Source organism: Heliangelus exortis, chromosome 1 (genome assembly GCF_036169615.1).
Source record: "Heliangelus exortis chromosome 1, bHelExo1.hap1, whole genome shotgun sequence".
NCBI classification, from domain to species: domain Eukaryota; kingdom Metazoa; phylum Chordata; class Aves; order Apodiformes; family Trochilidae; genus Heliangelus; species Heliangelus exortis.
Window position 1 is genome coordinate 148,862,857 of NC_092422.1, and position 20,296 is coordinate 148,883,152.

The window sequence follows — 20,296 nt, forward strand, 5'->3', positions numbered from 1 at the left end:
GAGCCACCAGCCAAAAGGAGCCAGACATTTGTACACCTTAGACACTTCCCCTCTGGGGCTCAGCCTCCTGCTCTCAGCATCTTTCTTGTACTTCTTCAGCCCTTCTCCAATGGGCCAAAGCCACAAGAGCATCCAAAAGGATTCAGGCATATGTATTGCCACCAGACACAGGCTCATTCAGAAGGTCACCTGGTACTCCCAGTTCTCTTCCCTGGATCCACCAAGGATAAGGGTATGCTTTGTTGTGCTCACCAATACCACCTCCTGGATAAGCTCACCAAGCAGCAGGAAGGCTACAGCACAGCTCCATGATGTTACCAGGCAAGAGCACCCATGCCAAAAAGTACCACCAACAAGAAGTCTTCGTTTGCAGCTCCAGGACATGTAAATCTAGCATGTAAATCTAGTGCACCAAATGCAATAGTAGGTATGTGAGCCACACTGAAAAGTCTCATGCTTCAGAGAAAAGGACACTTAAGAGGCCTGCAGAGATGGCTCACTCCAGATGTTATAGGAAGACTACACTCATGGGCCAAACCTTATGGCCTCGCAGGGTCCTGCTGCTGATGGTGACATTTACACTTCTGGGACAACATGCTAGTGGCAGAGGGTCACTGTGAAATGGCTGCTCAGAAGAGAGGACAGCCAAGTAAGACATTTTTATGGGTTGAGGGAAGGTGCTTTCACTTTTACCAGCCTAAAGAAACAAATATGCAGCACGTAATGCCCAAAATCCACCTCTCTTTTGACATCTTCCATCAAGAAGCAGCACTATAGGTTCTTATAGGCCACATGGAAAGCAGAGGTTAGGGAGCACTCAACTGTGTCAAGGGAAGAAGACAGACTATTCAGCCTCTGATGACAGGCTGAGAGATTAGGGGTTGTTCAGCCTGGAGGAGAGAAGGCTCCGTGGAGCCCTTACAGCAGCCATCTAGCACCTGAAGGAGGTCCACAGAAAAGCTGGAGAGGGACTTTTTACAATGGTGGGTAGTAACAGGCTGAGGTGAAATGATTTCAGATTGGAAGATTTTTAGGTAGGTTTTAGGTAGACAAAACTGGCAGGTTTTAGGTGGACATTTTCATCAGAGTGGCTGGCAGCTACTTTGCATCACTTCCACCTCCTGACTTCTTCCTCTGTGGTGGGGAGCTGTATTTGCCTTATCCACAAGAAAAACCTCTTTCTATTCCCAGTTCTTTGCCTGGGGCTAATATCTGAGAAAGGGATTAGGTTTCTCAGCTTAGTGCCTCTTAGGCTCCCTGTCCCAGTCCAAGTCTCAGGAATGAGAGACAATGCAGTCACTGTTTGACAGGAGCATCCATCCTTCATGCTAAAGGGTGCTGAGCCAAGCATGAGCCAAGCCTACTGCATGCATCTAGTAAGCAGAACAGGGATGGCTCATACAACCCTCCTGCAAAGTTCCCATCCTCTGTCTGTCATCATTGGGACTTCTGAGTGATGTCAGAAGTCAATACATAGCTACCAGATGTTCCCTCTAATGCAATGCGGAGATATTCCTATCTTGTAATGCAACTTTCTTCTGCCTTTCTGCCACAGCTCCCATTTCTCTAAGGCTCAATCTGCATCTTCAGCTCATTTATTTTTGATGGTCTATCCAGTGCTGTTCTGATCCCAAACCTTCACAGAAATCTCCCAACCTAGAGGAAACACCTTTTGATAAGAGGTCCATTTCCATGGAGAAGAACACCTAGCAACCAGTCAGACTAGTTAGGCACTGCAGACCTGGTTAAATTCAGAGAAAGTAAAGTTTAGTAGATTTTTGAGCTTACTCATGAAGAAATACACAGACTTTGCCCATAAGTAAAAGACATGGGGAGTGGGAAATCACATATTTGCATATAAAATCAGACAATTCACTTTATACTTTATTTAGTGATAAATGCAAAAATTCATGTGACATCAAGCAACCCAATCTGATCCTAGTGTCAGGAGAAGCTGATTGTAGATGCCTGCATGGCACTAAAAGCAAAGAGAATGAGAGAAACAGATCTCTGGGAACTATAAACTTTATTTTCAGTGTTGCCATTTTGCTATATCACCCTTTGCTCCAACAGAGGTGGCATGAAAGGTCACAAGGTAGGGCAATACTAGAACTCGTGGAGTACTGAGAAAACAGAACTGGAGTCAACAAATGAGAAGGGAGAAGAGATTCCTAGAGAGGACAGACAGCATATACGTACATAGAATGGAGATGAGAGTCCATCACTGACTTGGTCCCTTAATCCTACTACCCCAGAAATTTCCGAGCTGTGGGATTCAGTGAACTCTTCATACACCTCAAATAGATGACTCTCTGGGCACAGTCATCCTGTTGACTGAGAAAGTATTAGAGTTCCTCATTGAGGGTGTTCTCCTGAGGTTCATCTTGTTTCTAAAACACATTAGAGGCATGAAATCAGTTTTAAAGTTTTTAAAGAACAGTGACAAAAGGAAACAAACCAACTTAAATAGCTCACTTTGCTGTCTATGCCACTGCCTGCCTATCCCATTTCAACTGCACAACACAGGGTCCCAACACACAAAGTCTCTATGCTATAGGAAGATGAACTTTGAAAGAGAGGGAACTCTTAAAAATTGAATGAACATGGAGATTAAATTGTTCCTCTCCCAGAAGAGACTTCTGGTAGAGTGCTGAGACCTCATCTTTATACTCTGTTCTGTGGCCTTCTTGACAGATTTCCTTCCTATCTATGCCACTGCCTCTCTGATCCTCTCATGTTCTGATATCCACCACCTCCATTCTCAGTATCCAAAAGCTCCCTTCAGTCTGTCTACCCAGCTGCTCAGTTCACAGAAAACAGATGCTTCACTGAAATGTTCAAACAATTGCAGATGTCAGTGAAGTCTTCTTGCTGTAGACTAGAAGGCAGAAGTCAGTGAAGGAACAGGCTCTTCAAAGACATCCATCTCTGTTCTGCTCTACATCTAATGCTTTTCAGACATAGAGGTGCAAATGAAAAGGAAAGAGGAGGTGGCAGGGTTGGGGCTAGTTCAAGGAAACAAAGTCATCATTTTCAAGAGCCTTGTGAGCAACAGAGTTGTCCTACAAGATCCCAGATTCCTGTAAACTGTACAGAACTAGTAAAAAACCAGGAGTTCAGAAACATCACACACCACTGTAGACTCTACAGGAGTTTCCCTTTACCTTCTTCATTCTTTGCAAGAAACGATTACAGAAGTCCTGTATGTGCCCAATGGAGACTTCATCCAGAGTCAACACATCCTGCTCCTCATCTGGTGCATGGAATATAGCCAGAGCTGGCAGCTGGGACTTCTTCAGTTTGAAGAATGAAACTACTCGTTCATTGCTTTTCAAATTGCTGTCTAAGAGGATAAAGAGAATCTGTGATGGAAATAGGAAAGGAAATGTGAGCAAAACTGAAACTGAGAGAGAGAGAATATATCCCCAGACAGTGATCATATGGAGATTAACAGTGATATTTTATATAAAGTTGGAGACAACCTAACATATTCTGCTATGACAACACTTTGTTCAGCCACTATCTAACTGCTCCATGCAGTGAATTTTTCTGTATTTTATCAAGTTCAGCCTTACACCACCCAACACAATGTCTTCTTTCACCTTCTTTAAAATTATATTTACAGTATAGCAGGAAGGCAGTCTCCACTTATGATGTTCTCCTAGAAGATGAGGAAACAAGATGTCTTTTATGTTAGTGGCACCTGTGAATTAAGCTGACTCCCTTACTTGCACGTTATTTGGATAAGATGCTCACATCCATGCAAGACCCAGAGTGGCAGAGTAGAAATGTAGCTTGGTGTGTGGAGAATCAAACTCAACTGCAAGAATGTGGGAGTGAAGTACAGGGCAGTGAGTGCCAAACACAACAGATGTATTTATATGAGCTGCAGGAAATAGAAATGAAGATGCAATCATTTGGGAAACTTGAGTTGTTGGCAAAACACTAATGTCCACACAGCCCAACATGACGAGACTGTTCTACAGTTTTCTGGGTTCCTGGATAGTCTTGGAGAGCAAAATCAAGCCAAGGATTAGGATTCTGACAGGATGTATTTATCAGAATTGGTGAACATCTTCATTATTTTATTTTAAGAGTAAGTTTCAACTGAGGTCTTACAGCTGAAGTAGGAATTAGCACAGATTTAAAATATTGGAATAAAAGAGATTATCAATAAAATGTAAAGCTCTCTCAAAAATCTTTGTTAAATTACCTGTTAATATTAAATACAAACATTTTGTATAAATTTTATAAAAGAAAGTAAATACAGCACACCCAATTCAGTGAAACAAACAACCTACTAACAAGTGCCATTTTATCTCCTCTTTATCCTGTGCATTTTAGTGGGCCTAGCATATTCAATGTACCTTTGAATGTGGATACAACTTAATTTACACAATGAAAAAGAAGAGTTTACAAAGAAAAGTAACTCAATGTGAAGATGATGTCCCCAGTTCCCAGGCTGTGGTTCACATTTTTCTTTCTTTTCAATCCAGAACACTCAAATGTGTTCAAAACTATTTTTCTTCTCTAAAAATAAACTTGGTAAATCTCAAATTCTTTATTTTACTAATTTTATATAAATATAAAATTAAAAAAACATTCTGTATTAAAAAAAAAAAAAAAGAAATATATCTGGAAACTCTCCTAGGCAACAGCCTATGGGAAAGAGGGATAGTTAGGCTGGTGTAAGGCTTAACTGCAGTTAATTACTGAACTACAGAAACAGAAATAACACTTTCACTGGATATGTGATACTTACCACTTATAATTTCTCTTCCAGAAGCGAACTATGCCCCAAGGACAACAAGCTAGCAAAGAGACAGGTTTTGGGGAAACTTCTCCCAGAATGCTAAAATTATACTTTTGCTGGATAAAACACCAGATTAGAGACAGGTCACAAATCTAAGGGTCACAGATTTAAGGACCTCATGTAAGAGGTAGCAGCAATATTTGCTTGTAACAAAGGCTGGTGTTGGAAAGAAGCACTTTCAGAGGTTTAGTGCAGAAAATGGTATCACATTTTCCCCAGTTCATTCACCAGCTTTTTAGTCTTCTCTGTGAAAGATTCACTAGATAACAATGGGGTTTTAATCAAATGCTAAACAAGAAGCTAATTTGAAAAATGCATTTAGAATACCTAGGTTATTAAATATTGCCACTTTCTATACAACACCTCTTTTACCTTTAAAACTGACAAATAGAATTTTCATGATATTTAATGCAAATAAATGTTAGTCAACATTCTTCACTTTATCCAGCCTCTGCTAAAAATTCCAAAACTAAAAAGCTGTACATATTTTATCCATTAATATATAGAATAGAGTAAGAATATAAGAATAAAAATGTTGGGGTTTAGAACTCCAAACTCCTTCTTTCTTACAGAAGACAATAGAAAGACACAAGCAGCTGTCCCCTCAGCTAGAATGGCTGAGATGTCATCGTTCACAGTTCCTGTCTGGATCTCTATAAGGACTCACATTTGGCTCACATTTGGTTACAGTGTGCCAAAGTACAGAAAAGGTTTCCTTCCCTTCTTATATTCCAAAAACACAGGAGAGGTGGCAACTGCATCTGTCCATTGTCCCTTGAAAGAAGACATCATCATGTCTATCATTGTAGAATGATGCATTCCCAGTAGATGCTGGGATGTGGGATGAATCCTTCTTTAGCAAAAGGACAGGCCATACACGCCATGCTGAATGTGCACCAGGGGTCCTGCCAAGGCCTGTGTGGCTTTCAAGTCCACACAAATGGACCTGAGATGATTTGGCACCTATGAGATGTTTTGGCACTGAGGCCACAAGCACTGGAAGACCGGTCTCCTCAGCAGCTGGAAACCAAGTAGGTTTCTCCATAAGGACATTTCTACAATAGATGCCAGCTGGTGGAATTTGCATTTCTTCATGAAGAATTTATTTTGTTCAGAGATCCCCAGCCAGCTCTCATAAAGAATGAATGCAGAGACCATGGAAAATTATGCTGACCATGAAGCGAGATTCTCGTTGCCTAACTTCTGCCATCCAGATCTTAATTCCTTCCTTAGACAGTCATCTAGATAACTTCCACAATAAACAGTAACAGGCACTTTATTCCACCTATTTTAGAAGGGAAGGAAGGACATGGCTGTCCTTCTCTGCCAGCACTGAAAAGAGCCTAAAGGCTTTGCTCAGGCAACTCACCAAAGCTATGATTCACCAAAACAAATTCCACTTATGATGCCAACTTTCATTTCACTGCTAGAAACCAGGTAGTTCTGTCCCAAACAGAAAGTTAATTTTATATTTCATACTGTCCTCTACAATAGCTGGGCGGTTTTTTTATTCTGAAGGGATTTCTATGAAATCTTTTCATTTTGTAGCAATCTTCTCACCTGTGTGCAGAGGACTGCTGCAACAGGCAGTGAAGGATCTCCTAGCAAAAATTCTTCCTCCAGACATGGTATTATCTGTGCACTGTAACCTGCAATAAGCATTCCAGTGCCAACAACTTGATTACTAGCCCAGTGCTTTTAGGACATCAACTTCCTCATAAATACTAAGATACAGAATGACTTGCTTTCAGAACATCAAGTTCCTGGTAAATACCTGCAAGGTATGGAATGATGTTATAAACAAAGGAATTAAAGTTAATTGAAAATAGTACTGCCGTGGTAGAAACCAATTTGATATTGCTTAGTCTTTCAGCTAAAGAAAGAAAAACAGGAAGGATGATTAAGCATCATGTCCAGTGTTTGACTTTGAACTTCATGGAACCACAGCCTTCATTCCTTGAGGAGACTTTATAAGAAAAAAGATCAGAATCCAAAGTTTGATTAATTTCTTACATAGTTAGCACTATGGAAGCAAAATGAAAATATCAGTCATTAATTGTTTTTAAAAAGCAAACTGCAAAAACAGCTTTACAGCAGTTATCTATTAAATAACATAAACAATCATATTTACAGGTTTCCCCCTGTTTACAGCTAAAAGAAGCTTCTTTAAATATTATCTCTAACTTCTGGAGCCATCAATATCCGAAAGAAAACAAAAAACTGTATTAATAACTGTCTGCAAGAGAAAGGGCATAGACCTTTCAGTTCCATGAAAGAAGCCTTGGAGGACTCAGTAGTTCCTCAAAACCCATTTCTAAACTGGCTTGTATATAAATCGAAATGGACTTTGCACACACCTCTACCCAAATAATTTTAATATTGTAAACCAGTTGTATAAACTGAAGCAAAAGTTGCTTTTGTTATTCTCAGCATCACCTTATTGAAACTTCTGCAAATACCCATGGGGTACTCCAGCTGCAATTGTCATGTTAAACTCTGATACTGTGAAGAGAAAACTGAAAATGCTTATCCTAGCTTGGCTCAGCAATGCAAATCCTGATATTTCCTTTCCAGTAGAAAGCCTGGGCTCTTGGCAGTACTTTTTCAAATAAGCACATATTTGATTGCAGTGAGATCCTTCCAAGAAGGCTGGTGGGTTCACTCCTGCAGCTGCAACACTCCGTCTGTTCCCTGTTAACCTCCCACAACTGTTTCTCAAGTTTTTCCAGAAAAGTACCTATATTTCTTCTTGTCAGCTCTTGCTGGCTTGCTAACACTTTCCTCTACAGCATTTTATAGTTAGCAGGCTCCACAATAAAACCTAGAGCAACCTAGACTTCCTTCAGACACTCACTGCTGCCCAGGGCACAGTTCAGATTGTTTTCAAACAATGGTCCCTCCACACAGCCTCATGAATCCTTCAGCTGAAAACCTCAGCTTTCTCTCAAGCACAAATGAGTAGATCATAAATAAGAGATGAGGGGATCAGGTGAATCACACCAGGAACTGTCAGATTAACCAGTTCCTCATGATCCATTAATGGTTGGACTCAGTGACCTTAAGGGTCTTTTCCAACCTAGATGGCTCTGTAATTTTCTTCCCTCTTTGGGGTCAGCCACTCAGCAGCAGCTCCTCTCCATCACTCCATCAATCCAAGCAGCAAGGCACTGTTGGATGCAGTGATACCTGCTCACCAGGAGCCTGAACACCTCTCCATAGCACAGCAATGACTCCTTGCTCAAACCACTGACAGCGCTAACCCCACAGCACAAACAAGCCTTTAACCACCAGCCCACAGGCTATAAGTTGTTCACTGATAATCCTGAATAAAATTACACCTGAGAATCTTGCATTTATTCACAATTGGCAAGCTGCAAAAAGGCAAAATCTACTTAACATTTAATTTACTCGTTTTGAAGTAAATCTGAGGTAACTTGGTAGTCCTGACAACTGATAACTCCACTTAGGAAAATTACCCAGCAGAGATTTCCATGGTATTGTGCAGTGGCTGCTTCTATCATACAAACTAGTTCACATCTTTCTACATGGCAGAGTAAGGGAGACAAATGTAAATGGGCACACGGGTCTGCTTACTCCTTAGCACCCAGATCTAAGACTCAAACAGCATGATCCTAGCTCTCATTTACTGCTTTTTAAGAGGTCAGTCCAAATAGCAATGTACTCCTCAGAGTGCCACTCCTTTGGGAAAAACAACTTATTGGACTGTAAATCCCTTCATCTATGAGTCCTGCAGTACTACTGGATTAAAGTGGAAATAATTAGTCAAATACCCACGTTTTTAATTTCTGTATTTTATCCTGGCTAACTTTTTCTAGACTGACTGGGTGGGAAACTTGCTTGTATGAATATAAAAGTTATATTTGGCTTGCTGGTAATTCATAAATATTGGGACTTCAGTACAACATTTTCTGCAATGTTTTGTGAAGTATTTCTAGGAAAACCATTCATGTTTCCTCAGATCTAGACATGTCACATGAAGAGAAAACTGGCTGCAATCACGTCAGCAAAGGACAGCGATGCTTGACAGAAATGCTACCTGGAAGAGACCTGTATCAGAATCTGCTTCTTATGGGGGACAGGATAGTGGTGTCACTACAACACACATTTCACATGAGATGGCAGGATTTCTTTAGATAAATAAATTTTCTTTTATCGTTACATATTCAGCAAAGCAAAACACTTCTAAAGAGACCTTTTGACTTTGATGCATGGTTTCTGTCTGGTCTCTTGTTGAGTGGTGGGACAGATGGCAAGGTCTCAAGTAGCCCTGTCATAAACAAGTCTCAGGAATTCTTAGGCTGCACAGTTCTGAGATTGCCCCTCCATTTGAAGACGAGGGTATACTTCATTTTTAATCTGCTCCTTCGGTACCACAGAGGCATGCAGATGTTCTTGTTCTCAAAACCAACCCTTTTCCATCTCCATTCTTCTCCCAAGAAGATCTCTTCCACTGCCTCTCAGTTCAGCCTTTCCTGCTGCTGTGACCTTCTGCCCAGTTCCACATGCTGCTTTCTCTTGCCCCAAATGACTTTCAGTCCTCCTTCACTTCCCAGTTCCTTCCTCTGTTCCAAGGAAAAACATTCCCCTCTTATCCAGCTGCAGTCAGAGAACCAGCCATGGAAAGATTTACTGTCTGTGGAGCTCTGACCATGGAGGGGTGGGAAACAGGTGAGAATTCTCTTAAGGACCCCTTCTATCCCATCACCTTAATGTGGAAAATCTGACAAACTGATCTGCAACTGCTTAAAAACTGTCTTTTTCCCCAGGATCCAGTTAGAAGGTGAAGGGTTGAGAAGCACTGTGATGTTAATTGCTGTCACTTATATAATGGTCCTTGGCATCCTGCAAGCTGTATATATAAAATCACCTCTCACACCAGTGGAATGCAACCATTGCTGGACTGAAGTGCAGCAGCTGTTTGTCCTCCAGTAACAGGGAACAAAACTGGACCAGAAGCATAGGAGTACATAATGTCCCACTGAGAGAGGAGCAGGATACAGAGGGTATTTTCCCCACAGGGAGGCAAGATGGCAAAGGGCGAATAGATTCCCACCCTTCCACTTAATTATCCAGCTAATTTCCCTCTCCCACCACGTGGCCTTTGCTCCCCTAACACACAAAGAAGGAGATTATGCACTCTGCATCCATGGACGAAATCACTGTTCTCCCTTTTTTCGCCCTGATGGTTCCCTTTCTTCTTTGGACTTACCTTCCCCTTGAAGAGCTCTGCTGCTGCCTGGTATTTGCGCATTCGCTCGGGGTGTTTTGGGGACATCTTGTCTGTGATCAGGAGAAGGTGAAGCTGGAGAGAACTCTGCATCACACCTATTGATGTCTGCCAAAAACATTGCCACCACAGACAGAAACACACACACAGACAAGGAGATTGAGAACATTAAATCTGCATTGGATGCCCTGCCAGAGACATCAATCCCCATGTCTCAGCTAAGATTTCTTTGCAAATCAGCCTCATAAGTAGAACAGCTTTCTTTAAAGCAGGAATGATCCAATTCAAGATTTTGTGAAACCTTCAGGCTTTGCTTTTTCCTGAGAGGAGACTCTGAAGACCACAAGGGTTTATCACTTGCCTCAGGATAGTCAGTGTCTACACAGGAAGACTGCCTGGATACAGCAGGCTGAAGTCTAGAGGGAGAAGGAAATGGAAAAGGAAGGCCAGTGAACATTGAAAATAAGGGTGCTCTAAACCCCTGAGGCCCAGCACCCATCCGAAACAGGAACATGAAAGTGGGAATGATTTGTGCTGTTAGGGTTGGTGTCTCTCTTTGTTTCCTTTCTTTAGCATCAAGCTGTGTGTAGGATGGGGATGAGTCCAGAGCCCCATTTCAGCAACCCCAGGGCCTGGCCATCCCAGACTGCTGAGGGTTAAAATTGCCTCTGCAGCCCTGCAGTGGGAGAAGATGGGAGCCTGGGCAAGGGCCAAGCAGGTAGCACACACTGGCCCTCTGTGAGGAGACAGGGCTGGCACTGCCCATTAAGCTGCCCCACCATCTCCAGGCACTCACTCACTCGTCATCTCACTTCTCCTGCCCACTTCCTGCAGCCCTGCAGCCTCTCCCTCAAACCAAACATCAGCTGAGCCAGACCTGCTGCCTCCCCCGTGCCATCGAAACCACCGACAGAGGCACAGCCGGCACAGCTCATCGCCGGCGGGAGAAGAAAGTTTCCACATGCTCCTGGAGTAATAAGGAAGGGGTCAGGGAGTGCATGCTGGCGAGCATCTACATGCTACAAAGCATCCCTTTTCTTTTTTTTTTTTTTTCCGAAGCTGAGACTCTGCCATTACCCTAATGTTTATCAGGCATTTTGAATCCCCTCACTTTCCTGGTAGTGTGCAAGGCTGGAGAGTAAGGCTGGAGAGCATTAGGAGACCTTATGGGAGAGGACAGGTCTGAAGATGGGGATGAAGCCAGCCACCACCAAGGGCCATGACAAAGCTGGGTGGGTCTGGAGCAGCAGTTCCCTCAGCATCTCCACACAAAGGTGTGCCTGTCCACACAACCTTGTGCAAGAGCTATCAGCAGAGCTCATCAACACGACCGGGTCACGTATGGCTCCCCTGGAAAGCCCACAGGGCACACACTGCCTAAAAATGCCTAAAGTATGTGGGGAAACAGCAAGGGCCCCAGGATGGAGAAAGAAACTCTTGGCAGCACTCACTGTGATCTGCCTGACCCCAGCCTTTGCTGACCAGAAGCGTTCTTAGATGTAAACAGTATATGGACTGGAAATAAATATTGACAAAAAAAAAAAAAGCTACATTAGTGGAGCCAGGAGAGCTTTGGGCCATAGACTGCAGCAGGCACTGTTAATTGCAGAACCTTGACAGGACTCCAGAGTGTCTGGTAAAAGAAAAAGTAAAAAATGGAACAAGATGTGTACTGCTAGTCAGCAGGAGGGAACTGGGTGAAGAACTTGGGACTTCTCAGTCAGAGAGACAGTCTGGGTACCAAACAGGACACAATAGAGTGAGAGCCTAAAGCATCAGCAGAAACACATCAAAAAAGAGCAATAATCTAATGCATTCCCAAAAGATGTAGTGGAGGCTGCAAGGGTTCAGAAGGCCTGGGGATTCATAAAGGTAGCAAGAACATCCCTGCTGACATTACATGGGTGTTCTCAAAGGGCTATAAGGACAGCAAGGCAGGACATAGCTCTTCTCTCCCCACAAATATTTTGCTTATTTCACATGCTTTATCAAGTTGAAAAAGCAAAGCATTTTTTAAAAATGCTTTTTAAAAAAAGAAAAAAAAACCCCATGATTTCTACAGTATTTTACTCCATAAACAAAATGTTGCACTTCCAAAACAAAATGGTCTCTCTTCTGGAAGGCTGCACCTGAGTAAGGGAATATGTCAGCCCTCTTGGCTGATCCTGGCACTGGCTTTTCAAGGTATGTCTTTGACATAGGTTGGGCCATTTTCTTTAGAGCCTGGTCAGGACTGTTGCAGCTATCCAGAAGTCCACAAAAGAGCCCATTGGCAATGATAAAGTCTCAGCCCTACAACCATTATACTTTCTAAGATCCACTGTCTCCATAACAAGTCCAGTGAACTGATGAGATTTCAGAGTAGCTTAAATTCTTGGTCATTCTCTGTAGGAAAAAAGAACACTAGGAATTAATGATTGACAGTCAGGTGGGTGAGGTAATGAAGCTGGCCAATATGGAGTTATCATGTGTCTGAATTTTTTTTAGTGAGAGGATGGGAAAAATTTTGTTTGGGAATTTTCCTATTTGCTCTTGAATATGTCTTCAAATAGCTGGGCTCATGTCAAACACTGTGTGTTGGGTGATGAAGAGCCTGCCTTCTGTTTGGTCATTTCAGTTTCCATGTTTAAGGCTTCTCAGCCAAAGAGAGGGAATCCTGGCTGAGCAGAATCTGCAGACATGGCAAAATATGGCAAATGCCCATGGGAGGAAGCACCACTGAGGGCAGGAGTGGTAAGAAATTGAGCTCTCTGCCCATCAACACCCCAAATTTAGTGTAAAGAGAAAGGAACTGCCATGCTTCCACTCCTCTCCCCATGTCACTGACATGCCCCAGCACACTCCCCATGTGGAGCAGCAGTAAAGAGCTGCGTGGCTTCCACAAGCCCATGCACGCTGCTGCCACAACCCTCACACACATCTGGGTGTGCAAACTCTTGGGTCAGAGGATGCCCATGAGGAGGCAGCCAAGTGCCAGGGTGAGGGTTGCAGGGATCTAGTAATTACCACAGGGTTGTAATCTGTCACCAGGCGAAGCTCGTTCATCCGAATGAAACGAGTCATCTTCTCAGCATCAACATCTTTGTTGTTCATATCCAGATCCTTCCGGGCATTGTCTACCTGAAGACAGGCAAAGACACCTTCAGTCACACCTATCCTCTCAGTACCCTCTCCAGAAACACAGTCACAGAAACACTCACCACCATCCTCTTTCCCCTACCACATCATCCCCATTTCTGAAGATCCAGAACCTACAGAGACCAGCGTGCTCTTCAAGATGATTTTCCACACTACTTCAATCTCCCAAGCACAAGGAAACTCATGGCAAAATAGAAATCACTGAGGTCTCCAGACATCCCTAAAGTATCAGTTCCTGATGCACTGGAGACAGGGAGGATTAACTGATAAACTATTGTAGGCATTGTGGGGAGAGATGATTAAATAACCTAACTTCTTGCATCAATTTTGGCTTTACATCCCTTTTTAAAATCTTCATCTGCTTATTCAATTTTTTTCTACATTTAATAAACATTGGCACAGGCCTGTATGGATTTCCTGGAAACATTATGCAAGCAGGAAATCTCTCCAATAAAAAGAGGAATCTTTTCCCAGTATAGGGAAAAAAAAAAAAAGCCCAGTACGTTTTATCTTTAGAGAAAAATCCATCCTGCCACATGTGTACCCCACACTCCACCTCCCCCACCCGAACAATGTGAATTCACTGAGTTTTTATGACCTGGTAAACAGAAAAAAAGCAAGCAACCATTGAATGACAGCTGAAGTACCCCAAGGGGCAGGTTGCTGTGCAGTACCACTGAAAGACCGAGTTGAGCCGTGGGAATGATGGGCTTTTATCATGCTTCTTTTTCATATTGGGCAGAATATGATAAAAGTTTAGGATTTGAAGGCCTTTCATACACAGGTTGAACGAGGTTCTTGGGGCCTTTAGACATCTAAAGCCCTTTTTGCTGTTCTGTGGTCACTGGCAATGTCTTTGATCTGATAATGGGGCCACAGCACCTTGTGTGGCAACCCAAGCACCAAGCTGGTGCTTTTCAGACTGTGTGGCCTGATTTCTACCACATATTTTTCCTCCTGCATAAAATGAAAGGCCATCTCTACTCAAGTGAATGAGATCAGCCCAGTGCAACCTTACCCTGAGTGAGTAGGATCACATAGGGCTTGGGAACCAACCTGTAGCACCCTGGACTCCGTAGAAAGTGTTCTCTTGATTTTCATGGACTTCTGAAAACACCTGCTCTCTATTTCAGGATAATAACATCTTAAATCTGCACTCAACACTACAATTCTAAGAAAATAAGGCTGAAAAATAGCCTGCACCTAATAGCTGCAGATCTAGTCAAAATGCCTCTCTTTCTCTCTCTCTCTCTCCATATAATTAGCTTGTTAGTATCTGTTCATTATGTTCTTTTTAGGTCTATCAGGCCAGATTCCTCACTAGAATAAATGACTTTCCCTCCACTATATGCAGAGAAGTCTCACCAGCTGACAGCAGCCCCTCCTACTACTGTAATTATGGTTTAAGCTTCTAAGCATTTTAAGTGTTTCACACTCTGCAAAAGCAAGGAAAAAATGAGTTTATGCCTCTGATTCACTGCTATCCTAGTCAAGCATCTTTGTAGTTTTCAAATTAGAATTTGATTCCAAGTTTCTGTCTCAGTTATTTTTTTATTCTTTTCATTTTTACCTCTGACCTCTTACTCCTACAGAGTATTCAGCACAGAATAAAAGGAAACATAATATGTCTGAATAACCTAAGAAAGCCTGACAATAAGACAAGTGAATTGTCAACCACATTTGAACCTGAATAGGGTATTAGTTTACTGGTTGATATTTTTTTTCCTATTAAATATCAGTTCAGCTGCAAAAACTGGACTGTGAACAAAGACTATTCAATATAATCCAAATTCCAACATTCCAGACACTATTTTATCAAACACTCCCCAAATCCAGTCATCCTCACTATCTGCTGCAGCACAAAAACAAACAATCTTTTCAATGTTTTTGGAAGAAAACCACCATGACTAAGAACAAAAACTGAGATGGGTGTTGCTTCAATTGCAACATCTGCCCATAGCAAATAAAAGGTTAAATAAAAAGACTTGCTTACCTATTGCTCACTCTTGGATTATTAACTCTGAATTATGTTAATAATGCCACCAGTAAACATGGTGCAGGAAATTATGAGAAAGGGGAACAAACTGATTTTGTCCAATCTTTATACAACCTGGATTTAGAACTTGGGCAAACTGCCATGTTCATTTTCCCCAATGCACGTGGTGTGTCCCAGCCCCCCTGACCTTGTGTTCTTACAGCTCTGCTGACATAGGGTTTGAAGACATATTGTACTATGTCGGGTCATTCTCCTCCTCAAATACACCTCTCTGCACAGTTTTCAAGTGTCCCATTTGTGTGAGAAGGGTTAACATGACGAAATTCTTATAACCAGTAGGATAGCTCTTAACTTTCACTGGCACTCTTGAAGCAAGTATAAGGCCTTTGCTCAAATTTCAGCAAGCCTATCTTCAAATTCAGTGAGACACCAGCAACAAAGTCAGCAAAGGTTTTATCTTGCACAGAATCCATGCCTAAAAAACTCTAAAATAATGGTTTTAATGGGCCCATGCCCAATGCTTATTGAGGGGATAACTCCGCAAAAGACAGCGTAGGAGACAGATGAGAGCACTTGGGATTTATTTTGGTGGCAGGGCATCTCTAACTGTGGGAACCCAGACTGGATCTGGTTTCAGTCACAATGGAAAAGTTGTGCACCCAGGGAGTGTCAGAGACAGCTCTGCCTGTCTGAAGCGACATTTGGCAAAAATTTTTATCAAGCCTGCTTTGTTGATCGATTGTACCACAGCCTCTAGACACTTTTCATGTGTCCCAGAAGCTTTTCCAAACCCATGAAAAACATCCAAGTAACACTGAACTCCAGACAGGTCACTTAAAAACTCAGACACTGTTCTTTGCAAAGAACCAAGTGCTGGATGATCTTAAAATGGAGAATCTCATCAGGTGTAATAAATGTTACATGTCCAGAGATGGGCACTCAGAAAATGAAAAGCAAAAGACCTCCTCGGGGCAGGAAGATGTGCTTTTAGGTGGGCAGGTGGAGGGCCTGCCAATGAGAAGCCTTTTTGTTGGTGTTTTTTGTTTGTTTGTTTTGGCTTGCTCCAAGGAGAGATGAGCAGCTTGAATCTTCTTCATCACTACCAACTGTAGCGTGACTGCGGGCAGTTTTTAAGTGCTTGCCCTAGAGCCCCTCTCACCAGAACCATCGGGCAGGGACACTCCTAAACCACAGCCTTCATTTTGTACACACAATCTTTTGCATGGATTCGTGCCCCCTGGGAGGGAGCATCCTGGGGGGCAGCCGGGACTCGCCCCGCGTAACTCCCCGGACAGTCCAGCGATGGGTGCCCCCTCGTTCTCACCCACCCACCCATCACAACCCACGCACCCTGCGGAAGAGCGTGACGGTGTTGGGCGCCACGCCGTAGTGGGAGAGGACGGCGGGGGTGATGCTGAGACCGAAGGCCACCTCGGGGATGCGGCCGGCCGCCTGGCGAAACAGAGAGGCTCCGGAGCTCTTGCTTTCCTACGGAGGGACACGGAGGGAGATGAGATGGAGGGGGAGGGGAGGGCAGAGGATGAGTGAGGGCGATAAGAGGAGCATCCCCCCTCCTTCCCCCTTCCCCCCCCATCTTCTCCCCCTCTGCCCCTCCCTCCCCACAGCGCGGCCGCGGAGCGAGAGCGCCACCTATCGGCCGCGTGGCAGAGCCGCCCCTCCGGGCGGGGGGAGAGGCCCCGGGGGCAGGATGGGGGGGGAGGGACAGTGCGGGGGGAGCCGCGGTGAACCGGGGAAAGCGGCGTTTTCTCCCCTTGTCACCAGGGTGCTGCAGAGATGTCCAATCCCACACACCCCCACACACCCCCCCGAACCCCGCCAGCCTCCCGAAATCAGGGAGGTCACCGGATGGCGATGCCGGGCTGGGAGCCGCAGGGAGATGCGGTAGCGGGAGAGCCTGGCTTCGCCTTAGCCCCCTCTCTGCAACCTCAGTTGCAGGACACGTCTGAGTACACCCCCACGCTCCCAGGTAACACGGTGGTGATGCGAAGCCCTGGGGCTCTTAAAAGAGAGGGGAGAAACCCAGTCTGGATGTAGCATGCTTAAATATATATACACATATATATACATACACGTATTTATACACACACATATATGTACATATACACATATAAAGGTCCGTGTATATATACAAAATAAAAATATAAAAATACAATTTTTAAAATAACCTTCATTCTAGAATCAAGGGTTTACAATTTTTTAACACCTTTCCTTTGCAGTATCCTGGCTACATTTAAAAGGGAGTCCTAGACACATCCTTTAAAAAGTAGATAATGCAGATACATTGAAGGATAGAGATGTACATTTTCTCAGAAATTTGATGTCCATAATTTTCCTTGTACTGAAAACATTATCTAGAGCCTGAGCCTGTACTAAAGCCTCCCTCACTATTCCAATTCCCAACTTTTCTTTTTGAATTATGAATTTTTGATACTTCTACTTACTGGATTTAAATTCTCAAGACACAGCCTCTGCCTGGAAAATGGTTTGTTTTTCTTTTTTCTCTGAACCATTAGCTCAGCTGTTTGTGAGCCCAGAGAAAATGGAAAACAAAATTCTTTCTTCATTTAAAGAAAAACAGCTCTGGTGACTTGTTTTGGAAATGCCAGCACATTGACACAGCTCTGCTGAGAGTGTTGAAGCCTGGGGTAGGAATAATCTCACTGAGCTTTGGAGCATTCCTGGGAAAACTGGGGTTTAGTAAGGCCAAGCATGGCCCTTTCTTGCACATATGCGGTTTTCTGGAGCGGTGTGCTATTTTTTTTTTTTCCTCCCAGACAGGGAGGCCGTGCTCAGTATATGCAGAGCTTGCTGAGACGTGTACTGCAGTGAACTGAAAGGCTGCAGCAGAGGAACAATTTATGGCGAGCAGAGAACATGGACATTATTTGGATGAATATACTCTCAGGCAGAGCGCCAAGACAAGCCTTCACGGCACACATACGTTTCTCTCAAGGGTTTAAATGCAGCCCTGTAGTGCTTCAGGCATTGAATGCTTGACAGCCACTGGCTGATGCTCCGCACTCCCGGCAGCCAGGGCTGTCCCCATGCTGCAAGGACAGCACAGACATCCCTCCTGCACCAGCACCCCGTGTGCTGCCAGCTTGCATTCATTCTCCTATTACCTCCGATAAAGTAAATCCTGCAGCGTGGGGGCTGGTGGCTGCCGTGGCACAAGACCCCAGCAGATATCCCCTGTGTTTCTTCACACAGCAAGAAGCCACTGTCCCACTCGCCGTTCAGCAAGAGGCCCTGGGCCCCGGGTACATCCCTGACACAAGACCCAGAAGCTACCCTGGAGGAAGGAGGCATCCGAGCACTTTCGTTCTGGGTGTGCGGGTTGTCTGGCTGTCTTGCAGGACTGCAGCGCTGCCAGAGCAACCCCTGAGGAGCTCTGAATGCCTGCAGGCACTAAAGGCGAGGCGGCTGGTGCCCTGTGATCAGGGTTTAGCAAAGCCCCTGGGGCATAAATCCCCGCTGTTCCTGTACTTGTTGCTACCAGCACTGCACAGGCAGCACCATCTGTCCTCACCCTGTGGTGGGCTGATACCTCACCCTGTACCCAGGGCACGATGCCCTCCCTAGGATGCCCTCCAGTCCCAGGCATAGAGCAGAAGGAAAAAGGGACTCACAGAAAGGAGTTGTTTTTGGAAAGCTGAAGTCTTCACTGACGGAAACTGTGAGACAGCGTGTGGGCAGGAGAAGCCCAGGGCAGAGCTCAAGGAAAAGAGGGGGAAAGGTGTCACTTAGGGACCTTACAAGTAATTTAAAAGTAATGAAGTAATGAGGGTCCTGTCATAGAGGCCTCGGTTTCCTGATGCTCTAACTTAATAAATGTTTTCGTCTTGTTTAAGGAAAAATACTTATGCCATTTTGGAGTCAAGAAGCACATAAACATCATCTTACCATTCAATTGAATTTAGACACAGAGATCTCAAGGGTATCAACTCTGGGGAACAACACATCATGACAGAGAGACCATGCTCACAGCCTCCCTGGGACAGGGCTGTACCTTAAGCCCAAGCCCTTGTAGACTTCAGAGGATGCCCACCAGTGCTGCTCCCTGAGTCTGCGCTTCCTCTGCCTCATCAAATCAGTGCCTTGTTCTGTCTTTGCTGACTAAAGCAAACAAGTGATGGTCCCACTCACCCATCACCAACACTGTTACTCAGAAAAGCATGCCTGCTTTGCTTTCCCTGCAGCAGTTCCCTTTCCCAGGCTCCAGAGCTCCTATGACCTCCTTCACCTTCCTCCTTTGGTCCATCTCCCTTTCCATACACAGATCGAATTCCCTGCATTCTCCCTATGGCTTGTCACCTAATCCCTCCACACGCCTGTCACAACCCCATCACCTTTTGGGACAGCAGCTGCCTTTGGAAGGTGTTTACGCCACATCTAGCCCTATGCTCTCATCAGGGTAAGAATAGGGCTCACAGCTGGCAGAAGGGAAGTGCTGTGAACGCACCTGGAAGAATCCAATGACTGCCACCTCAGCACCGTTGATGAAGGCTTCAGCATCCCCAACATTGTTCAGCAGAATAGGTTTCTCCACAGTGCTGGCTGTGCCTGGAGAGGAGTAGGTCAAGGCTGGACAGAGTATACAGAGCAGCTTAAAGAGCCTCCCCACAACATGCACACACGCATCCCACCCCTAGCAGCCCACCCCTACACCTCTCGTGCAATCTTGACATAACACTTGCACAACACACCCTGGGTAAGGAGGACTCCTCACAGCAGACCCAGTCATTCCCAGAGCCAGAAGGAAAGGTCACTTACTCTGGGATGCAGAACTTTCGTCTCTGGCACACTCTGCTGGGGACACCCCAGTGAGCAGGATAATGAAGAGGCACAGAAAGACAGAGGTGTCCATGGTGCCAGTTTGCCCTCTCCTCGCCGTGCCACCCTGGTCCTCTCCTCAGCAAGAGCCACGTCAGCAACTCCAGAGGCCCAGAGCCACTCCTGAGCTGGTGGGAAAGGAGCAGCTGGCCCAGGGTGAAGCCTTCAACTACTGAGATAACCAACGGGATGGGAATAGAGCCCCTGCCTGCTGTGCAGGCACCAACCTTGGATAGCCTCACGGACA

General features: G+C 44.5%; 1 protein-coding gene across 1 annotated transcript; it reads right to left on the bottom strand.

Annotated features, from left to right (window-relative positions):
• Positions 1-1,858: 1,858 nt before the first annotated feature.
• Positions 1,859-20,175, bottom strand: ERP27 (endoplasmic reticulum protein 27). The gene is made up of 7 exons (XM_071732916.1): positions 19,990-20,175; positions 19,679-19,779; positions 16,546-16,683; positions 13,068-13,181; positions 10,044-10,169; positions 3,165-3,362; positions 1,859-2,390 (listed from the first exon to the last, which is right to left on the bottom strand). Exons 1-7 carry the CDS (start codon positions 20,081-20,083, stop codon positions 2,346-2,348), a joined length of 816 nt encoding a protein of 271 aa, XP_071589017.1. The 5' UTR covers positions 20,084-20,175; the 3' UTR covers positions 1,859-2,345.
• Positions 20,176-20,296: the final 121 nt, after the last annotated feature.

Excerpts from the sequence above, each read along its gene's own strand:
- ERP27 (XM_071732916.1), bottom strand. The coding sequence starts at position 20,083 with ATGGACACCTCTGTCTTTCTGTGCCTCTTCATTATCCTGCTCACTGGG. Across the intron at positions 16,684-19,678 it reads CAGTCATTGGATTCTTCCAG|GAAAGCAAGAGCTCCGGAGC; the intron begins GTGCGTTCACAG and ends GTCCCTCCGTAG. Across the intron at positions 2,391-3,164 it reads TCTTGCAAAGAATGAAGAAG|AAACAAGATGAACCTCAGGA; the intron begins GTAAAGGGAAAC and ends AATGTGTTTTAG.